Source organism: Numenius arquata, chromosome 4, assembly GCF_964106895.1.
Source record: "Numenius arquata chromosome 4, bNumArq3.hap1.1, whole genome shotgun sequence".
Taxonomy (NCBI): Eukaryota; Metazoa; Chordata; class Aves; order Charadriiformes; family Scolopacidae; genus Numenius; species Numenius arquata.
In genome coordinates, this window is record NC_133579.1 from 29,309,458 (window position 1) to 29,333,259 (window position 23,802).

Below are 23,802 nucleotides of genomic sequence, written 5' to 3' on the forward strand. Positions count from 1 at the left end.
GATAACTGATGAAGCAGGGATCTTTAGGTTTCAGCAGCAGAAGCAAACAGAAGTCTTCCATGCCATGTATCCAAAATCAACAGAATTTTTCCATTTTTCTGACACAACAGTTCAACATTAACCTATTATTCAGGGAGTATAAAATGTAAAGAGAAGGCAAGACAGTTCCGATATATTAGAGGTCATAATTCTGTGACTAGTTATAGAAAGCAATGTCTTGAGGCCTGAGAATTTATTTGTGTTAACGTCATGAGCTAGTATTCTGGGATCAAAATTATGCAGCTCAAAAATTCTTGTTCAAAGGTGTAAGAATCTTGAGTATTTGTGACTCATGTTGAAATTTGTCAAAACAAGCCACACTCTTACATTTTTTATGGATTTTTCCCAGGACAACTGCAAGCATTTTTGCACCTCAGCAGGCTATAGTTTTATAGAGCTGCTTAGAATTGGAACAACATGATTGACTTGAAGTCAAAACTAAGCTTGAATCGACTGGCTAAAATTCTCAAATGAGTAAACAAATGTAATTCAAACTAAAGCTGACAACAGAGATTATATTTTAGGTGAGTAATAGCCTGCACAAGCTTGAGCAGAATTTAGCATTAGATCTGTTTAAGACTTCTCCCACAGTGCAACAACTTGTGCATAAACTGAAATCTGTATATATTTCTCTGTATTATACTAGGCATGTTTTAGGACTAGACAACATTTTGAATGTTTTCAGTGATTCCATTTTGCCATTTCCTAGTTATATCTGTAATTCTCCATTGTTATGGTTGCATTTATTTCTACTCTACCTTGTCTGGATTCTCAAAGTACACCTAGATAGTCAGTAGTCCATCTAATGCTGAGTGTAAAAATCTAAATAGAAGAGAATTGAGTTGAAGATTGAGTCTTGTTTTATTTGCATTACAAAGCTATCTTTTCAAACAGATCAAAAGATTAACTTGCATTAAGCTTGTCTCAGGAAACAGAAGTATTGCTGATAAGAAAAGCAGGAAACGGGAAGCTTCAGAGACTAAACTGCAGATTTTGTTTTGGAAAAAAAAAGGGATCTTGCGAGTTGAAGAGGTCCAGTTCCTGCATGCTGTGGGGCATAGGGGTCTTTAAACCAGCTACCCAGGTTCTATATGGTTCCTACATTTAAATCTTGAGCCGCAGTGGCTAGCTGTTCTCAAATTGCAGTTACAAATGAGGCAAAAAGACAAAGTAACTCTCTAGCCTGAAATACTATTTTTTATGTCATACTACGTATGTATATAGTAGTTTACAGATGAGTGGTGTTCCACAAAATCTAAAGTGGAATGAAAAAGATAAACATATGCTATTTTTTTTTACTATTACGACTACAAATTAATTTTTTTTACACATCTGTTTTCTTTATTTAAAGTTAAGATAAAGTACTCAGGAAGTCTCCAAAATGAAGACAAATTCCACTAAATTAAAATTATTCTTTACTCATCCATTTGTAAATATAAATTACAGTTTTATTGCTCTGAATTTGATGCTCGTTTTTCTCCATCTGGCATTGAAAGAAAAACAGAAGTTAAGAAATTAATATCCAACTCCACATGATGACTATCATTGATCGATGATATAATCGATGATATAATATACAGTTAATATCAATATCATATCGATGATATACAGTTAATACAAATGTCAGACATTCTTGGTCAGCTAGTCACAAGAACAGGGTCTCTTGTCATACCTGCTAAAAAAGGAACCTGTAACCAGAGCATTATGAGGTCTCCCTCTAAAGCCTGCAATACAAGTACCCTCCAGACACCAGTATAAGTGCCCTCTAGACATCTGGGCAACACACCTGCAAGTCACAAATCAGAAAGCAGTAGGCACTGTGGAAGTTGGCTCTACTAGTATAATTTGGGAGCAGACACACACTTAAAGTATCGTATTTTTACAGAAGATGTAACCTATAGAAAGAGAAATACACACCATCTCCACTCTGCCCTCCCGGGCAGTGGACTCATCAGAGCAGGCAGTGTAGGGAATGTCCATCGTCCAGCCCCCTCCCTTCCAGCCTCTCCTCATACGTCCCTGACCTCTAACCTCTGTTTCTCCCTGCCTCCCCACCACTGAAAGGCTGGAAAATCTACATATCTCTGGTCATCTGTGGATAAGAGACTCACAGCAGCAGCACATTTCATGGAACTTGAGCAGTTCTGCCTCTCTGGTTCTCTGCCCACAGTTCCCCACAGCCTGGCTCTTTTTTGACAGTACTTTCTCACCATCCTCTGAACCCCCAAAGCAAAGGAAGGGAAGGCTCACAAAGACAAACAAGCTGTATTTAACTATTTGTTGGCTAAATGCCAATTACAGTTTGGCAACAAAAGCAGCATAGCGGAGTTTTCCGGCTGAAAGTACAAGTGTAGGATGTGGTTTAAAAGAAAAAAACTAGAAAAAAAGAGCAAAAAAGATTGTGCAGTAAACATAATGGAGATCTACAGCTTGGATTTTAATCATGGCTTGAACATACATCTTCAGTGACCCCGGGTGAGCCATTTCATTTCCTGGTGCATTAATTTCCCAAACTTCAATATATACATAATATGTAATGAATGCTGCTGTTTCAAAGCATGTTTCAATAATCTCTCTAATGAGGTTTTTTAATGGAATTTGCTATAAAACTGTGAAGAATAAGGCATACATATAGGGCCAGCACAGTATGTTAATACTTTTTTTAATGATTCATTAGTATTTAAGATTTAACAGATAGGCCTGTAGCAATAGTGCAGAAAGAGAGAAAAATATATGTGCAGGCTGCTGCTACCACCAGAATAAAAAGGCCTTGACTGTGGCAGTGCAATGAAGCAGCTAAAAAGACCACTCCAGGTACCACTTCTTTACCTACAAACATGACCAATTGGAAAATGATCAAGGTAAAAAGGTTCTTTAGTTTCAGTGAATGTCCAGTGAAGATAATGAAGCAATTGGGCTGGAAGAAGGGAAGTTTTAGCTATTTTGCACTTGGTGTGAGTTTCCATGAAGATTAGCTCTAACCCTGTAGAAGCCAAGTTAACCAACCCAAAATAGTTCAGTAACAAGTGATATAACTCCTTATTTCTTTGTGGATGAGGGTCCCCTCCACGCTGCCAGTGTGCTGCCCTCAAGGAAAATACCTCTTTTTCCATTCACCATTCTGTGTTTCTTTAAGCAGGATGCCTGAGCGGTACAGTCAGATAAAGGCACAATAATTCTGTTTGCTTTTTCCTATTCTGCATCTAATCTAATTGAACAAATAACACACACACACACACACACACACCCCAAATTGGATTAATCTATAGGCATGCCTGATTTAGTAACATAATGGATAGGATTCTTCAGCATGTATTCATAAATCTCAGAGGAAAAGTTAAGTTAAAGCCAGATATTCCTTCAAGGAGAAAGAATAAAATCATGAATTAAATACAATCATATTTTGGGGATATAGCGGGAAAGATGATTCAGAGAAGAAAAAAAAAATTATTCTAAAAGGCTTTCCCAAATGTAGAAGAGTAAAGAAAATATAATCTACATACTCAAGTCCTTGATAATTTTTAATTGTTAAACATACTTGCCTCTAAGAGGTTACGTTACATAAATTACGGTTCTATAATGAAATGCTTGACCCCCCAAAAAAAAAATGTCTTTGCAAGAGGATATGTATTCAGGAATCTTTAGATAAAGGAATAAGTTTCTACATTTCTGGAACTGGAAAATTATTTTCATTTTTGGAACTGGCCCACTAACTGCATACTCATCCTAACATAACACCCAACGCCTAAATGGGTCAGGAAGCTAAAGAACTGTTGTAGTATGAAGGCGAGGTAACACTAAGTGTTTGAGATTCAGGAAGGGTATTTTCACAGCTTTTTTCAGCGAAATTACTCATGAGTAATGGATACCATCTGAACATGGAAAAGCTATGTTTAGTGACAGAATATGCTAATGGTGAGATGTACTAATGGTATAAAGATCTGATTAAGAAAGTGGAAGAAACATCACTGCTGAAAAAACTTCGAACACCATAAAGCACTATTGCTGCCGACTCTTAGGCGAAAGGTGTGTTGGTAGGAGATAAGATTTGTGGTATCTTTTAAGTTCACTGTGTAAGTAACATTCCTTTGACAGATTCATAGCATGAGAATCACCCTGTGACAACTTGCTGAACTTCAGTGACGTTTGTGGGCCTGCATGTGAGGGGGAAACCCTTAAAGCAGCCAATCAAAGTACTCTGTCCATTTGAATAACACAAAAGTGGAAAATACAATAAAAAAGTGAACTGAAGATAATTATGAAGACAATGAAAAAAGCCAAGTTAATCTACCTAAACAAAGAGAGAGAAAACCTCAACAAATAATCCCAAGAAAATATCCAGTTAATTTATTTTGTTTATGTTTTTATTTACATCATTGCTTAATGATAAAAGCTATCGCCTTGCTTTTTTCTTGTATCTCAACCTATTCTGTTCTGTGATCTTGATTGTAAATGTCTGCCACTGATTAGGTCAATAAGGTACCAAAAATGTCCTTAAAAACATGTTATAAATTCTTCTACTTTTATAACAGGAATATAGTACTGGATTTCTGTTCACATTTTGTTGATAATTACGCTATGCATTTTTATCCAGTAATAACATGGAAGACAGCATTTGAAAGACATGAAAGAAACTAATTCACAAAGGAAAGTAGCAAATTACATTTGAGTCTCAAAGAATTTCATGTACTAATACTGTTCAGTTGACTATGCTTACTTCTTTCAGTTTAGTTCTTGTCTTCCTGTTGAAGTCTCTAATTTTATTAACTTCCAAAAAGTGATATTATTTGCAGAAACCTGAAAGTTTCATTTTAATGAAAGAAAAATGAAAGCAGAAAGGCTTCAAGGTTCTTACACAAATCCATTATTGGGATGGGAAATGGACCTTTCTGTTTCAGAGGACAGCCATTCTCATACACCTGTCATTTTTTCTGAATTATCCTTTTCCTGGTTCAACTCTACTTTTTATGTCCATCAGGTTCCTAAAAAAAAACCTGTTAAAAGTCAGTTTAAGGAAATGAATGTGGACTTTTTCTTTTGCTGTCAGAGGCTTACAGAGCTGTTTTCTAAACAATACCCTCAAATACAGCATGGATGTGAAAACTTCCTGCAGAGGCGGTTCACTTAAGGTTGAGGTTATCCTTAATTATAAGATGTTGTCAGCTCAGACGTGTCTCCAAGAAAGATCTGTAACTTTTATATGGCAAAGAGGCTTATGAGTTTTAAAATGACCTTCAAAATCCAGGAAGAAAGCTAAAGAGAGCAAACAATGCATCTTTCGTCTATGGCTTCTTTAACCGTTTTTGTTGATGCATCCAGGACCTGACACAGTCTACCTTTCTAGCAGAGAAAGTTATCTCATGCATCTTCTTTTTCTTTAGCACTTTTTGTGCCCCTTTATTGGGAAAAAGCTTGGTAAACAGCAAAGTGACAGTTAATCATTTTCTGATAATGCACATCTCTTTCCTACAAGATCCACTCAAGTAGTCAATGGTACCTAAAATCTCCCTCCTACACACAAAAAACCCAGAGAAAACCAAAACCAAAGGAAACCACCCCAAACAACAAATGCCAAACCCAAATATCTTCAAGTTAGTAGTGATGATGCACATAAACAGAAAATCAGATTAGTGCTTTGTTAGCTATTTGTGGTTTGATGAGCTCTGCATATTGGTTTTTCTATTTATTAAAAAAAAAAAAAAAAAGGCAGTGGGGGAATGTGCCATTGGGCAACAGAGATGGAAGCTGCTGGTGGTGCTGGGCTGGCTGCCCCAGTGGAGACCAGCCTCTCCCCTGCCCACTGCTGAGATGAGCTGGATACAGTCAAGCACTGAGATGGGGATGGGGCAGGAAGCCATGTGCTCGCCATGTAGGCACTGGCTGGGGTAGTTGGGAGAAGATGAGATGGGATCCCAAAGCATACAAGACTCATGGGGTCAGTGTCAGGCTGCCTTTACAGGCACAGAGGTGGCTGCAGGGGGCTGCTCACCCAGATGGTGTGGAGAGGATTAGCAGCAGAACTGGGAGAGAGACCTGCTCCCATGAGGCTGTAGGGTTCAGGGGAAAACTTATTTTCAAACTGTCTTATTTAGTCTGCTACACCTATCAGATTTGAGATCTGTCTTTTTAAAGAGATACCTTGCTCTGGTTAATTACCTGTGTTCTGAAGAAATGCAGCCAAGGACATCCAGGTCATACCTTGGTATGGTGGCATCAGGGAAAGCAGCAGTAGTTCCTACTCAAAGATCCTGCTGACTTAGTGGTCCTTTACACAGAAAGGTTTGTATTCAGATTTCCAGATAACTACCTAGGCACAAAAACATGGTCACTTCTTTCCTTCTCCTCTTTTTGATCTTTGACATTTTTAAATGTTCTAAGAGATACCAACCCAACCATTCAAACTGCCCCTCAGAAGGAGCATACTTCAGAACAAACTGAAGTACACTGCTTAAAGATTTTCAAAATGGAAAACAAAAAAATATTTACTAGTAAACTTTTGAATCAATAATGGATTAAGCTCTCCTCACTCTATGACCTTGGAAAGGGGGATTAAGAAGGACAAAGAAACTATGTAAAAACAGTTACCTCCTACTAAATCTTTACATATGTAATGAAATTAAAGAATCAACAAAACCTAAAGAAAAAAAAAAAAAAGATTATTTTCTATTGTAATGAATGAAGGTAATTTGTTGGTTTTGGAGGTTTGGGGTTTTTGGTTGTTTTTTTTTTTTTTTTTTAACTCTACACCCCCATATACTGATACATAGCGATTTCTCAGGTAAAAATTCTTTTTGTACTAAAATCTAGAACAGATGTTTCTTGAACACACCATTACTTTACAGAAGTTCATTTGTTTAGGCAAAGGCAAAAAGAAGAGCAAAGCTTTTTCAATAAAGGTATCACAGCCAATTGTAAATTAATGGAAAGAAGGAATATCTGCTGCAATCATTTGTTTTAGTAGAAATAGCATAATTGTACCATAAACTCCTGCCTGATTCACTACAACACACTACGTCTGTTTTATGCTAATGTAATTCCAAGAAAATCAATGATACTTATACTGACATAAAGCAGTGGTGAGTCATATTCTCAATTAGTCTCTTCAGTTTGAGAAGGAATATCAGAGATTTTTCTTTATTTTCCAAAATTTAGCCTGCAACCATGTCCATGGTTTTCTAAGAACCTGAAATTTTAATTACATCTATAGGGCTTCAGAGCACCCATTAAAGTATCATCACAAGTTATTTTATGAGGATTTATTTTTTTAATTTAGTTATTGTGACTGCATAAGTCTTTTGTTTCATTATGTGTTCATAACAAGAGGCACTGGTCTCTGACAGATTTTTTTTTTAATTATGTGTGTGATCTACAGGAATGATAAAATGCCTATAAAGTAGCTTAGCTGCTCAAAAAAGGCTTATCAACTGTTCTAACACAGCTATCCTAACATATTGATTCTGCTATCAATTAAAAAGACTATGCTTTTATTTTTATGGTTGGATTCAATTCCTCTTACTTGAAATCATGTGTGAAGACCCTGCCTTTTTGAAATATAACCCATTTTCAACAATCCAAAGTTAAAAATTGCAGTATTTCTTTACTTACAATTATGTCTTTCTATTTTTAATTTAATTTCTGTTTCTTTTTTGTTAACAAGAAAGAGATTTTTAAAAAAAGTAGTGATCTGAGTGTATGATGTGCGCGAGTGCTCAAAGGCTTACCAGAATAATCTGATGCATTAGACAGGCAAGAATTTAAACAGATAATCTGAAGCAAACCTTGCTAGGATAATTGTAAACTGTTGGTTGGCTGAATTTAGGTTGATCAGAAATAACCAGAGACTTTGGTTTTGCAGGCAGTTCATTCTTAAAGAGCTAAGGGGGAGAGCTGCTCATGTACACACTAGACTGTCACCCATACAACTTCAGGTTTCGAGTTCTTCAAGCTAATAGCCTGGATTAAGATCTCCAAGGTCAAAATTGCATTTATCATCTTCCTTGCAGTAGTGTTTGTATATATTACAAATTATATTTTGCGATGTGAAACCTGGATACATAGCATTAGTATTTTTTGTTTGATTATTTTTCAAAGCATAAAATGAAAGCTGTGTTTTACCCTTGGATTCCTGGGATTGAGAGCTTTGTGTGCTGGTTTTTGTTGTTTCTGTTGTAGATGATGGCAAATGATATTTCCTGAGTGTTATGTTTCAGTCTCAATGGGCTTTTTTTCTTTTTCTCACAACTGAATCAACTGTATTTTCTACTAAGCCTGAGATGAATACATATGCGTCCCCCTTTCATTTAAGTAGAAATTCTATTGCTTAAAAAACCATACATATATATATAAATATACAGAATGTGGCAGCTGACAATTCATCAAATAGTGAATAAATTCTTCTGAGAACAAAGATACAGATTTCCTGTCATTCTGATATTAGCTATTCTTTGTATAGGATGGGTAGCATCAAAAGCATCTTAAACAGTTCTCAGCCTGCTTTTCTGAAAAGATTTTGACAGTGTTAATTACTTCTGCTAACAGACATTTCTGACACTAATATGACCTTCTGCTGCATTTGAAAAAGGCTGTCATCTTTGATGCACTGATATATCCCATGAAAAACCCGAGAAATGAAATGAAATGAAACAAAACAAAACAAAACTTATCATGAAGTCATTTCCAGTGACTTCACCAAAACACAGATTTTACTTCTTCTCTGGGGGGACTTCTGTACAAAGAAATTAACTCCTTTTGAATGTACCAATAACATGCACCGATGGCAAGAGAGGACAGAAGCACAAAACTCTACTCACTGCCCCATGAGGTAGCCAGCCTGGCTTCACAGATGGGCGAGCTAGTCAGAGTTTGTCTGAGATAGAAGTTGGTGGTGGGCCTGTGCACCATTTCATCCTGGTCAGCATCTGATTATCTGCAATTCTAGAATAGACCATGCTAGTCCCTGTAAAATCAGAGGAAAAGACAGAAGAATTCTAACTAAACCCCAAAAGAACTATTATCAGACTGTAGGAGATGGCAGAATGGGGATGTTTTAAGGATGAGAAATATAGAATGCCAAAGTAGATCATCATATATTCACTTTATTTTCCATGGAAAAGATCAAGGGCCTTGCTGTGCATGAAACTTGGACCTTTGCACTCCCATGGTTAGAGTAATGCCATCACCCTTGGACTGGTGCATTTGTACCAACACAAAATCTTGTTTATTCACTACTTGTGGTTTCATTCACATATAAGAAGGTGAATATACACATGGGAGTCAACTTTATGTAGCATGTTTGTAAGAGAGTAACTAATAATGTTACACTGGTATAAAAAAAGCTGACCTTATGGTAGTGTAATAACGTCAGTATAAAAAGATCAAATATTAAAGTATTTGGCACAAAATCTGTTGACTGACTGTTAAGTGCTTCAGTTGCAATTTATAGGTAAGATTCAACAAAAGTTTCTAGAACTGCAGCAATGGAAAACACCTTAAATAGGTCATTGCTAAGCACAAAGGAAAAAAAATAAAGATCAAACAAATGAAATTCAAACAATCTATGATGGCACAGATAGCTGCTGCTTTCACACGTGTTTATAGATGTGGTCCTTTGAACTTATTTTCTACAATATCAGGCTATTTTATGTGTTATGCTATTTCTTTTTCTTTCTCTCTATTTTTTTCCTTTTTTTTTTTTTTTTTTTTTAAATGTACAGTTTCACTTAGGTTTCAAACCCTTGGTTTAGCACTTAGTGGTAGCACACCTACCACTGTTTCCAGTTGGTCATTTTACCTCTAACTGAATATAAATTTATGCCAGCATGTCGGGGAGAAAACACAGAATATTTTAAAGTCATATGAGAAAGTGTGCAGGCTGTTAAGGATCTTTATTCTGGTATATTATTGCAACTACACTCCCAGCACAGGATAAGGAGATTTATTACCATTAAGAGATGTTTCAGTTCAGAGGGAGAATAAAATAATCCACCCTGAAGAGCTACATTCTGGGTGATTACATTTTGACCTCAATTCCTGCTATATTCCCTAGTGAATTTGTCCATACAATAACATTTCGCCTGCTGGGACCGAGTCCAACATCACCTAAAGTTAGATTTTTCTATTTATTTTTATGGTCTTTGGCTTCTTAAAATCAGTTGCTGTTACATCCATAACAATTGTTTTCCATGTTCATTGCTCTGTCATGAAATGTTTTTAAAGGCACACCAGATAAAACCCACAACATTAAACTGCATGTTTAATAACATACAGGCTCTGAATAATACCAGTGGAAGAATACAAACCTTTACAATCTATTGCTGTGCTATATTTTTTTTTCTTGTTTTTATTCTTAGGATACAAACTTCCAATCACTAAGAAAGTCAGCTTTAAAAATAATATTCAAAGGCATTTTTCTGGTCTCAGTCATTTGGCCACTTAAAACTGCATAAAAATAGTTGCTTTATTCAAATCAGGGTTGTTTTTTTTTTTTCCCTGCTGATGTGTGAAAAATGCAATAAATGGAAACAATGCAACAGGAAATTACTGTCACCAAATACCCAAAGTGAGCAGAAACAGGTTTTTTTTTTCCTATAACTATTAAATTCAAAAAAACAGTAAGGAAAGATTTTTGGGAAACCATTATTAGTTTTACACTGAACATCACTGCTCACTTTCAAATCATTCTTGTTATTTTGGCTGCCGTTTGGTTGCTGACTTTGTTGTGTCCCCCCCCAGCACAGGGAGGGGATGTGGTGGGAGGGTGAGCCCTGAGATGCAGAGGCAGGCACAGGCTTTGCAGTGCCCCCAAAACCTCAGACCTTCCCCTGCGGGCTGCTCCAGCTTCTGGTGACCTCCTACCAAATGGCTCCACTCCTTCTCGTGTATTAATACACATTTTTGTAGAGGTGCTTTACAAACCTTTAGTTATTGCACAGTAATTCAGGCAACACAAGATTTTTCACTCAAGTGTAGCATTTTTATTAGGTCAGAAACCAGCGTGCAGGTGTATTTAATATTCCTTTTTAAAGCATATTTTTAATGCTGGAAACTGTACATCTTGCAGGCATGAAGCAACCACACCAAAGTGCCTAAGGAACAGTCTCCTGAGCTGGGGATTAATGAGCAGCTGATGTCTTAATTTACACAGAGTAAAAATCACACCAAAAGCTTCAGAAAAATTGTGAATTCCAGTGGCACTGCTTCTACTTGCAGGAGAAGCTTGTGTTAACCCTTGAAACTTCACGGTTATTTGCCATTTATGAAAAACTTTCAAACTGCAGAGAATATAATCATAAAGGCACCAAAGCCTGCGCGTAGCCTCAGGATTCACCAAATTCCAGGTTCAGTAAGGCTCTGAAATTCAGAAAAAGTAGCTTTAATTGGAAGCAACTCACAGTTTTTACTTGGGTGTTGTTATTCAGCTCCAGAAGACACTCTTCTGGAAAAATCTCCTGATGGGCAAGAAAAACTCCAGCTGAGAAGGAGGAGTGAGTTACACTCCAGCTGCCACAGTGATGGGAAAACAGTCCTCTGCAAATCCTCAATTACACAGAGTCCTGGAATGGCAACCTAGAGGAAAGACAATTTTCCCCTTCCTGATTTGGCAAAATCTACTTTTGAAGTGGAAGCACTTTGAACTTTTCTACAACAGCCTAAATTTGTGATGCGAGCATGTTGGGTGCTGTTGCCTCAGTTAAGAGTGCATCTTTCTCAGCTCACCTAGATGTTGACATCTGTATTCTCTCAAAAGAGGTTTTGAAGAGTTTTTTTTGTTTTGATCTTTTGGTGTTTTGTTGGTGGGTTTTTTTCTCTCAGTATTGTTCAGGTTTTGGTTTAACATTTGGTTTAATGATTGGCACTAAGCCATACTAACTGGTCTTGGAAGTCAGTAGCAGCCTGTGATGCAGATCTAACACAGGAAATTAAACCGAGGAGACATTATCTTCTTGTTAAACTGAGTTAACAGACCCCAGCTAAATTGGCTAGCCAGTTTTTAATAACACACATTTATGACTCCTGATCTAAACCAAGGACACAGGTGATCCTCTGACTCCAGGTATGTGTAAGGTACGGGGCCACAGGCAGCATGGACATCCCCTCTCTCTCCCATTCTCTGTCTCTGCAAAGCCCGGCACCGCTACGTAGGGTTACTGAAGGAGTGAGAATAGAAAACACCTAGTTTTAAAAGGCATTACTTGCTGCTGATGATCTCATATGTATTTCAACTCCAGGTCAGTTTTCTGGAAATATTCTCAATTGGAAAGCATTTGTAAAACTGCCTCTTTAAAGAAAGATAGGGAACACCAGTGAAAAATTACAAGTCGTGTATATTACTTATTCTAGTGAACAAAATCTTGTATTATCTACATGAAGCACTGGGAATTGGCAGCCTGTATTCTGATGGCTTCAAGTGCTTCAAACATTCAACTCACTAGTGGTGTTTCTTGTGTCATGCTACCCTACACTTCATGTTTGTTTTAGAAGCACTTTTCCTATGGAAAAGGAAGGAAAACAAAACAAAAAAAGTTTTACCTGCCAGTAAGAAGCAAAAGCTCTTACAGAAAGTACGTATGGATAAGTATTGCTTTGGGTTCAGATGTGCTCTTTATTGGCGGTAAGAACAAGATGTGACTTAATCAGACCTACCTGGCTGATTGAGAAATTTATTTCACATGCACACAAAAAACCTCCTGTTTTCTCCTAAGTTTTCTGCGAGCCTTTTCACTTTTAGAAATTAATTTTTTTTGGTCTTTACTTCTTTTTGTGCTGTTCTTGGCAAATATTAGGTCAAAGAAAATGCTACGATTTTATTTTTAAACAGTAAGTTAGCTATATTTTACAGAAAGCAGTACATGCATGATTTGGGGTTGCTAACCTCAAGGCTTCTCAAGACAGAGTATCAGCTTTGATACTAACAGTCAGAAGTCCCCTTATAGAGTGATTCTTTTGCAAATAGACATGACTTGGCCAGCTTTAACTGTGAAAGGAAGTACAGCAGTTTTCCTTGACCCTTTCTTCTTTTCCAAAAAATTTTGTCCAGCTGAACCTCTGTTGCACTAAAATGGTTCACAAATCAAAAAGAAAAACAACCACCTTCCACCTATTCTTGTCAGCAGTGGACCAAAAATGTTTAAGGCACACCTAAACCAGCTTTCCCCCCATTTTCAAAGAGAAGGAACAAACAAATTGGAACTTGGTTACAGTTTTTCCTTCTTATCAATAAAGTCAGAAACTGGATTCAGCCAAACCTCCCTGCTCTAAATAAAGAGATGTGGGTGAATGCGGTCTGTCCTATTATTTCAAAGTTAGGCTCAACTCTATGTCCTCATGGCTTGTGAACACAGCTCTCAGCTGGGCGAGCTTTGGGCTGGTTCTCTCCTACTATAACCTAACTGTGAAATAGCTATTGAGTTTTGAGGGTATTACTTATTTCCATTCTGAAATTCTAGTGGGTTTTGGAGTGTTTTGTTGTGGTTTTTTTTTTCACCATATACCTTTAACTCTCACAATATCCAAGTAAATAAAATACCACACGAGATGATAAAAGACTATGTCTAATCAGCTATAGCAGATTCTACATTGGAAATGTTTTGCTCACCACAAAATGCTTATTAAACAAGTATTCCAACATAAGCAAAGAAATCGTGCTTACAGGCTAAAACACATACATTTGGCTAAAGTATTTTGAACATTGCACCATTGTTAATATGCATAATTTACTATTAATAAAACATCTTCACTTGTGACAAATATTTGTCACAACTATTTAATGTGATAATTTCTTGCACAGGATTTGCAAATGAGGGGAGCAACGTTAGCAAAGTTTTCTGCTTTTTTGCAGAGGCATATATCTGACAGGTTGAAAGTACCAAAAGGGGCTTGTGTGCATCACCCATCCTTTGTAAAACCACAAACCAACAGATAGATACCTGCTAGCTTCCTGAAAATCATCAGTTGCGTTCGGTAGCAAGAATTACTGTTAACCTCAGATATTTCAAGAAAATCACATGAACGTTGGTCTTAACTTGGGGAAAGTGAAGAAACAACAGATGCTGCTTAGAAAAAATAAAGGACAATTAAAAAAAAAGTAATAATGCATGTACTTTTCAATAAAACAACAAGAAATATTGAAATTCTATGATTTAATTTTAAAAATCAACATTATATTTCAAACTAGTTTGATAACAATGGCTGATAATTTAAATGGCATAATTGTTCATATTGAAAAGAATTAGAAATGCCATATGAAATTCAAGATTCATGTATCTGATTAAATTGTTGTCCAGAAAAATTTACATTTTTACACCCTAAATAATGCATTGCTGGATCTAAAATGTAGACAATGGTGTGTCAGTAATCCAAAGCAAAGGAAAAGAGGCAGAATAGAAGCAGAAAACCCTGGCACTGAAGTTACTCAAAATGGATTAGAAACCTCTGAAAAAGTATAAACATCTTAAAAATATCTAAAAATAAACCCCATAAAAATATTGATAATTAATGTTAATCAAAAATCTGTTTATGAATCTTATGACATTTCTTTATAAAGAAGATTATTTTCAGGTGAAGTGGAAAGGAAATGTAAATATTTTGTGGAACAAAAAATGAGCTTGTTTCCAAACAGCTTAATCACGTACTTATTAAAAACTCTTTTAACTCCCAACTGCCTCCCAACATTTCAATTTTGAATGAAATTATATAACCAGAAGCAGTATTGATTTCTATTAAAATTACATTTCTGCTCAGCAAAGACCTGTACACATCAAGTGAACACTAAAGACCAGGATCTAAAAACGTAGAACTTCATAGTTCTGCTGGCAAGTGATCAAGAAGCTGGAATGACAACATAACATCCCAATTGAGCATTCAGAATTGGTCCATGGGTTCACGAAGAATGAGTGTGTTTGTGAACCTGAGCATGCTGCTTTGCTGTAAATCCAATAGACTGACACTCCCATTTTGGATGTAGGAAAGCAGGTGCTGTGAGAATCTCCTCTTCCAGTGAAAATGAAACCAGCATTCACACCATACATTTTTTTTCTTGAAAATTTTGTGGTGGTTGAGATAGGGTCGGCGGGGAAAACATGCAGCTGAATGCCAAACTGAATCGTAAAACCCCTACTGTTAATCTTCAACATCTAAAACACCAGTTATAAAAATAAAACGTGCCCAAGGGTAGCTGGCACTGAGGTCATAGGGCACAGACTGACCCTCACCCATGGGGCCAAACCCTTCTGAGCTACACAACAGGGTGACTAACCAGCTCTTTGGAGTGCCCAGGGGCCACACAGAGTGGCTGAATGAGGTCAGGTAATAACCAAAAGATGAGGAGGAGGCGATAGGTGAAGAACACACATCTTCTACAGTGTGGCCCAGGAGCCAAAAAGGACTGAGGTGAAATTACATTTCCCACAACTATTACTTCTAAAGTAATAGTAGTATGACTGCTCTCACAGCAGTGCAGCTGTAAATGATGACTCTAGGAGGCCATCTGGGGGAAAGGTTTTAACAACCAGAAGAAACCTCAAGTAAACTGTGGAGTGTCCCTAAACTCCTTAGAGGACAGCAATCCTAGGTGTCTGCTAACCAATTTTTTTTTCCCCCCCTAGAAGACAGTAAAACACTCCTGCGAAGGACAGTCAGACTTGAGAAGCTGACATGGTAGATTCTATTTTACTGTGACAGGAAATCCTTATATAAAGCTGTGCCAAAATCTCAGTACAGAACATTCACCTCCTCAGTCTGGCAAGTACTGCTCCATCATTCCACTGAAGCCAGAAGCCTGTAATTTGCAAGTTTGACATGGAGAGGAACCAGTGAAAAACTCCACCAGGGGCTGTGTAGTCGCTATGACTGAGTGAGGAGAATCCATAGTTCTAAATAGTTGGAAATGCAAAAAAAATAGCACCTTTCTCATGAATTAATTCTTTTCCTGAGAACGTTCAAGTAGGCTTCAAAACCTATTACTCAAAGGTTTGAAAAATTCATCAGCAAGTCATGACTTAAGGTCTCTATTTGCATGAACACAGACACACAATCAAAACTAAATGATTTAAGTTTAATCCACAATTCCACAATTTATTACCACTCAAGCAAAAATTATTTCTTTGAAAGTTTTGAACATGCAGTAGATGACACATCAGTTTGAAAAATCTGAAAGCCTCATTTGTAGTGGATTTTATGTATCTACCTCTTTTGAATTTAAAATAACTTCTTTCTTGATTACAAACTTATCATAAAAGATAAAGCAATGAAATAAGAGCATAATATATCTGCAGATAGTACAAACGGTAATTGTGTTTCAAGAGACTCCTAGCTTGCATGGCCATGCTTTTTATTAGAGAAACTAGATGCATGCTGAATATTACCTTTTAAATTCTGTAGTCTATTCAGGTAATCCATCTCCACCTTAATTGTACTTTCCTCTGTAGGATACAAAATTATTTTATAGCTTTTAAAATTTGAAGGTATTTTAGGATTTAATTGTCTTTGAAAATCCAAACATGATAAATAGCACACCCTTGAAAATATATTTATCTCCAAAATTTTGAAATTAAGTTTAACTGTGAATGAGGTCTCAATATTTTAATTTTCTTCCATGAAAGCTATTAAGACTAAAGGTTATTGTGAGGCTAATTGTGCTAGTCTAAGTACCAGCAAACAGAAATTATAGGGTCATTTACATTTTATAACCCACCTCTTTATTAACATGCAGGGAGACAGGATGCAGCTGCTGTGCATCCTCAATTTTTGAGGGAAGAGGTGATGAAGAGAGTGCTGTCCTGTAAATAAATAAATAAATAAATTTCTCTTTCCTTAATCTCGAAGGAGAAAAGTTTTAACTTTGTACACAAAGTCAATATAGAGACTTGATCTACATGCCCTTAGAGGCTAAAAATTTTTTTTATTTTCCTGAGGAGCAACACCAAACAGAAGTATTTACTTACGCTATCACTACAGTTGCTTCCCACAATTGTAAAATGGTACAAAATACTGAGAAAATAGTGGTTAGATCTATGCTCATTTTAGGATAAACACAGGCTTATTGCCTGCACTGATATGCACTAAGGCTTATTGTAACAACAAATGTATTAGTAATTTATATGGATTTTTCAATATGAATAATTTCTTCAAGAATTTGTACAGCTCAGTAAAATAGAAATGTTTAATAGAAAACAAGTATCTAGTTCTTCTATGTTCTTATTATATTGTACTTGCATTTAATGAAGTCCTTCAACTATGCAGCCTTATTTCACCTTGCTAGATCTGGATATGTGTATTTCTACACTTTGAAAGAGCTCTTGCTATCCTTGCAGAGTGGTTACTTCCGCCGGAATTAATTTAGCATTGAGTGTTCTCATTTTTTGTGTCTCTGAAAAAGAAAGCAAACTGGTAAACAATCTGCATTTTGACTTACAACCTGATTTATGAGAGAAATCATCAGGGCCGAGTACGCTGAAAGATAAGTCCCTGTAGAGAACTGGCACTTGCTAGTCTGCGGGGAAGAAACCTCCCACCAAGCCCAGGCAGCAATCGCTGACTTGCAGAGCTGTTTGCTGTGGAGTGTTCTGCCCTGCAGCTTACTCTTCTGCAACACTATGGGACAAGCATGACAGCATTTAACAACCACTTCGCAAGTTACAATAATTATGCAACTTATCAAGAGGAAAAGAATCAGGCTCCGGTGGTCTATTCCTTGCTTTTCCTTTGGTGGAGGAGTGGGAGGTTAGCCGATTAGTACATGTCTAGTAAAGATTTAATCCAGCCACTATAAGCATCACACTTATGTCAACTGAGTAATATCAAGTCACACATTATTTACAAGCATCGTTAAGCAAACAAACAAAAAAAATCTCCTCTGTCTGTGGAAAATGCTTTCATCACCTGGTTAGCAAGAAAAGGCTAATTACAGGTAAACACAGCCTTGCTACTACTCTTTTAGAGGTGCTACCCAAGTTTTGCTTCCTATTTTCTTTTTTTATATTGGATATTAGGAAAAATTTCTTCACTGAAAGAGTTGTCAAGCACTGGAATGTACTGCCCAGTGAAGTGGTTGAGTCACCATCTCTGGAGGTATTTAAAAGATGTGTAGATGTGGTGCTGAGGGACATGGCTCAGTAGTAACTTGGCAGTGCTAGGTTAACAGCTGGACTTGATCTTACAGGTCTCTTCCAACCATAATGATGCTATGATGTTATTTGCTCACTTTCATCTGTCCCTGCTGTAACACAAAACTGTACGTGTTGAGGGAAATTTAAACATCCTGCTGGATATTTCAGAAGCACATTCAATAAGACTGTCATGTGTTTAGTCATCAATGTTTAAATATTTTTCTGTCAAACTCATTTAGCAGAGAATACCGAAAAGCTTACAACAATAATAGTTACATGGGACCAGTTCAAAGAAAACAGGCCTGGATAACAGACTGGCTTCTACTTCAAGGAAAAGATTTGAAGTGTTTATAAATTGGAAACCGACAGATTGTGGCTCAAATATTTTCTATGATGTTGTAACTAAAACCGATGCACATATCTCACATCCTGAATAAACTGCTATATTAACATAAGTGCTACCTGTAATATTAGCAATTGAGAGCTCTTTTCAATTGCTAGCATCTTAAAAAAAAATGCAGCAGTTTGAACTGAAAACCCCTTAAAAAATAAAACACAGTTGTCTGTTCTATACCAAATAGATATAACATACCATGACTGCCAGCATTTTCAGTATGCACTGTGCACACCCACAACATTAAAAATAGTCCACTGACAACAAATGCTGACGTCAATTTAAAAAACCTTTATTAAGACCAATCTAAACCAGCAATTCTAATACTTTACAGTAACAATTTCAATGCATAATTTAAGAAAATTACTGATTTTTCACATCCTTTTCTTCGGTACATTCTTTCTTCTGTGTACATACTTTACATAGTAGCATCATTATAATTTCCCATTGGGATTACAGTACAAATAGTTTGAACCACATTTAATGCAATTTCTTTGGTTCAAAGTGATGAACTCCTTCCTCAAAGGCTTCATAAATTTCTTCCACAGCACCTATGCTGCTCCCATGAATCCGTGAATTAGAAGTGTTTTCTTTAAATTTCAGGCTGCCATTGAATAAGCTGTCCGATTTCAACTTGAGAAGTCATCTGATGATCATTAAGAATCAAGAAGGTGCACTATATTTTCTAAGCATTTTAAATAGTAGGCATGTAGCTCATTTTCTTCTGGCTGTGGAGTAGCTAAAAGGAAGAAAAAAAACCAGATTTGAACTTCCAGTTGATTATTAATACAAAAGTATTTTTTAAAGATCACATCAAATGCCTTGCTAGAATTCGTGCTATTTTATGATCTTAACCTCTACATTACAGGTAGTAAATCAAGTACTAATGTTGCAAAGTCTGGGGTTTTTTGTTTGTTTGGGTGGGTGGTTTTTTTTGGTTGGGTTTTTTTTTTTTGTTGTTTTTGTTGTTTTTAAAGGCTAGGTTTTTTAACAGCATTCCAAGCCCCTACTTAGTTGTAACAAATAAAGTGAAAAGTGCCTTTTGATTATGCTATGTTACAACGAGGTCATGCCATGTTCCTGCCAAAACTTCTCCTTGGGTGGGACAAAGTGGGAAATGAAAAATAACAATATACGTGTCGAAAAATTCCACTACTTGAACTCAGAAGAACAATCTATCATTTTAGCACAATTATCACTGTAAGTGATAAAAGCTTTAATAGGGTAGACTACTTGAGAGCCTTAATGCAGGAAAACATAGATGACAACTTCACGTGATTGTAAACTGTAAAAATTACAGTTGCATAAAATCTTTCGTACTCAATATTTTGATATCTAAATCTTTATTGAATTAAAAATCAATCTTTCAGTCTAGGACTTTATGTTCTAAAATAGTACATAAATAATTAGGGATCAAAGCTACACTGTGCTAGTCTGTAAAAGATGCATATATCTGCCTTGTTGATTCAACATATTTTTACAAGTTTCTTATCAGTGGCAGTTATGCTATAAAGAACAATACAAACTATTTATTAACACACTATCAGTTCATGAAATGTTGCATTATATTATGTTTAATGGTTGACTTAGTAAAGAACAGTAACAGTATGTTGACAAAATCAATGGATTTGGGTAACAGTACAGGGAGAATTCTAGCAAAAATACGTCTCCTTATTAGGATCCTGACAGTATTCATTGTAGGCACAAATTTTGTGGCAATTCTGTTGTGCAAAATAACCACTGGAACTTGTATTGTAAGCCCCTCAACTGATAAACCTATTTGAGTACACCTATACAGCAACTAAAGTCAGTAGGAAAACTCACTGGCTTAAAATGAAACATTTGCATGTTTTTGCAAGATTGGAGTCTTGACGTGACTAACAACAAATAAACCCATTATTAGCTATTGAAACTCCAGCTACAGACCAGTGTTTGAACATCTTTCAAAATTAACGTTCTTGAGCTGAAGATAGCAACCTATCATATAAAAGCTATTCAAACGATAGTTACATTCAGCTACTTGAACAAAAAACTCAAGCTTTCAGAAAGCCAGCTAATTCACGGTACAGTATTTTAAGACCAGCACTGTGATCTGTTCTGATCCCTTCTCTGTGTGACTGAACACAATAAGGTTGAGCACTGTTAAGCAAAGTCAATGCTAAATGAACAATTTTTCTTATCACTAAATTTAAGAATTAACACAAAAGTGTACCGTGCAAAGAAAGCAGTTTGCTGCAAGCACCATCAGACCTATTCTTACAATTCGCAATTACCTGAGGTCTTATTTATTATTTGTTAGTTTATATCTGTATTTATAAGATGCCTAACCATAAAGCATATTACTAGTCATGATTTTAGAGACAAAAGCATCCTTTCAAAAACTTGCAGCACAACAAAAATTCTTGTGATGACGTAAAGTGAAATGTATTAATGATCTACCTGATGGAAAAATACAGAATTGGCATTAGTTGGAACTAAGATTTACCTTTCTTCACTAAAGAATAAGCCTCATCTATTCTTCTCCTTATTGATGGATTCTTCAAAGTCACTTTTGCCTGCAGCACACACAAAGTACAATGAATTTACTTTCTTTGCCACACTTTCGCGCTTTAACAGCAAAGTTTAGAAAATAATTCAGCAGAACATGAGATGCAAGAATTTTAGAATTAGCATATGACTGTATCATCATACAGATTGCATTTATATAAGAAATCACAAATCACAGAAGGAAAGCTGCTCCCTTACCATGTTGTTTAACCCCCTAGCCTGAGCCACTATGTGATTAAAATAATAAAATGGAACTGCTGCTGCAAACTTCATTTACTTAAAGGTTACTGTATTGTTTATAGCGTAATAAAATTAACAATACATTTTTTTCAACTATTTCTCAAATACTAACCTTCTGATAGTTGTGAAGCAAAGCCCAAAGTGCAGCTGCTCCTATTCTCTGAACAGCACAACTATCACTCTCCAAACAGCCAGACAGTACTGCAATCGCTTTATCTAATGAGAAAAAAGGAAAAAAAAACCCTCATCTAAAAAATACCATCAAAAGCACACAAATACATTTACAAGTCTCAGTATTTTGATCCTTGGAGTACACTTATTTCTATGAAAAGTATTGGCATGGCAGACCAATTACAGAAACTTTCTAATCAGATTAATTACATTTAAATATGCTCATGAAATTGGCAGATTACATTGAAAGAAGTGTTAAAAAGAATATAGCAAAACAAAATGAAGCAATGTTAAAAAATTAAGCCATCAGCATAAAACATGCATGTTATGTACAGCCATGAGCTATGCATAAGGACTAAGCCATGAAACTGTTTGATAACTCCCAGTAGCCACATTTTGAGCCACATCAGGATAGAAATTAAGCTGTTTTTATTTTCCTTAGTACTTATTATGTAGATGATTTGTAACAAATGAGAAATATCTGCCACCCCACTGTAGGTGCCTTAATTTCCTAGCCTTGCTCTGAAGTGAGACTCTTCAAGTTTGCTTGTCCACTTCATAATAAAAAAATCACAGATTATGTAACTGAATAATGCATGTTTAATTAAGGCAGCAAATCAGCATCTTGGGGAAAAAAATGAAAAGCATGGACACTATGGAAAACCTGCTGAGAACTTATAACAGCTATAAGACAGGAGCATTCTCTGTGCAATTAAATGGGAGAAAGAAACATGCCTTTTACTAACAACCGAGAAAAAAGTTCTGTGCATGTTGTTACATGAAATATAAGTGCCATGATCATAACTTTATCATTATCATAAACGTTTTCTGCACATGAAAAAAATACAAAATAGTTTGTCTCAGCATCCATGACTTGCAGGAGCTAATAAGGTTTTCTCCAACTGAAAGACGGGAACTTCCATGGCAGAAATACTTTTTTAGAAATATTTCTAAAGTCAGTTATTTCAAACTGACTGACAGAATCCTTCAACACTACCTGCCCTCTGAAAAATTAGCTGTTTAAGAAAACTGCAAAAATCCTTTCATTCATGTGTTATTATATTTAAATGACCACTCATGATAAATCTTGATTTTTTTTTTAAACTATTTATTTGCTTTTCTTTTTGCTATATATTCTTATTTTAATTGCTTTTCTGCCAAAATATATGTTCTATAATTACTTCTATTAAAATAATTTTAATGAAAATGCTTTTCTAAATAACAATATGAGCTCTTGGTCAGTAACCCAAATTGCAATGAAAATTTGGTATTCTGGGACACAAAATATTCTCAGGGTACAATAGCTTGTATACCCTTTAGATACTCACCATTAGCTAATATCTTTGGTTTATTAGTTGTACTAAAACATATGTTATGTAGAATGAGAAGTGCTAGATGTTGGCTGCTCTTGTGTTTGTAGTTACACATTTCCACAATCTGGTCTAAAAAACCATTTATCTTCATGATCATCTGCTGTCCATCTTCTCCAAAAGATACATTCAGTAGCAGCTTTAGCCAAAGAGTAGACATATTACCAGCATTTTTATGACTTCCTTTTGGTGTTGAAAGAGACAAAAAATTCTGCAGGAAGTTACTCTATCAGAAGGAAGAAAAAGGATGTTAGAATTTATACTATTCTATGCTTTGTTCACTGCTGTTTGACCTTCTAATCTGCATGCTTGACCAAAAACCAGTACTAATGTTTCATTTACATATTTCAGGGTACCCATTATTAACCAAGGATTTTTGAAAGAATTACATACAGAAAAGAGTCCACATCTTGGTTAAAACCTTTATATGGTAATACATTTTCTTCTGTAATAATTTTCGCAATGTAGATACATAAAAGTTGACCCAACACAATGTATTTCTTTAAAGGCTAATTCCCACCACTACATATGCTTTTTGCTTTGCACTTATTATTTCTGCCCAAAAATAAGCTAGAAGCAATTTAACCGAATCAATACACCACTGACCTAATGTATTCTCAATTCCCTATTTATTATTGCTTGCATTATTAGCAAGTGTTAAAGTTATCATAGAATCATAGGATATCACCAGTTGAAAAGGACCCATAAGGATCTATAGTACCCCCCACCCTGTTCACTGACAGCCATAGTAGTGTCCTCTATTTTTGTCAGCTTTGAAGAAAAAGATCTGTATGTCGACATGGCATACTCTACTGCTTCCCAATCTCAGGGTTTGCCTCCACTTTAAGGAGATTCTGAGCAGGTATAAATCTATTGCCCTGCTGCAAGAGGGAGAAGTTCTAATATAAGATTCCTACGATGAAAAAAAGTCCTTGAC

At 36.0% G+C, this 23,802-nt stretch overlaps 1 protein-coding gene across 1 annotated transcript in view; it reads right to left on the minus strand.

Moving 5' to 3' along the window:
- Positions 1 to 18,809: 18,809 nt before the first annotated feature.
- Positions 18,810 to 23,802, minus strand: part of RTTN (rotatin) — an 84,170-nt gene continuing 79,177 nt past the window's right edge. The window contains exons 46-49 of the mRNA XM_074146399.1: positions 22,824 to 23,091; positions 21,437 to 21,540; positions 21,023 to 21,092; positions 18,810 to 19,276 (exon numbers count right to left, since the gene is read on the minus strand). Coding sequence (XP_074002500.1) covers positions 19,194 to 19,276; positions 21,023 to 21,092; positions 21,437 to 21,540; positions 22,824 to 23,091 — 525 coding nt within the window. The 3' untranslated portion in view covers positions 18,810 to 19,193. The remainder of the gene's footprint in view (positions 19,277 to 21,022; positions 21,093 to 21,436; positions 21,541 to 22,823; positions 23,092 to 23,802) is intronic.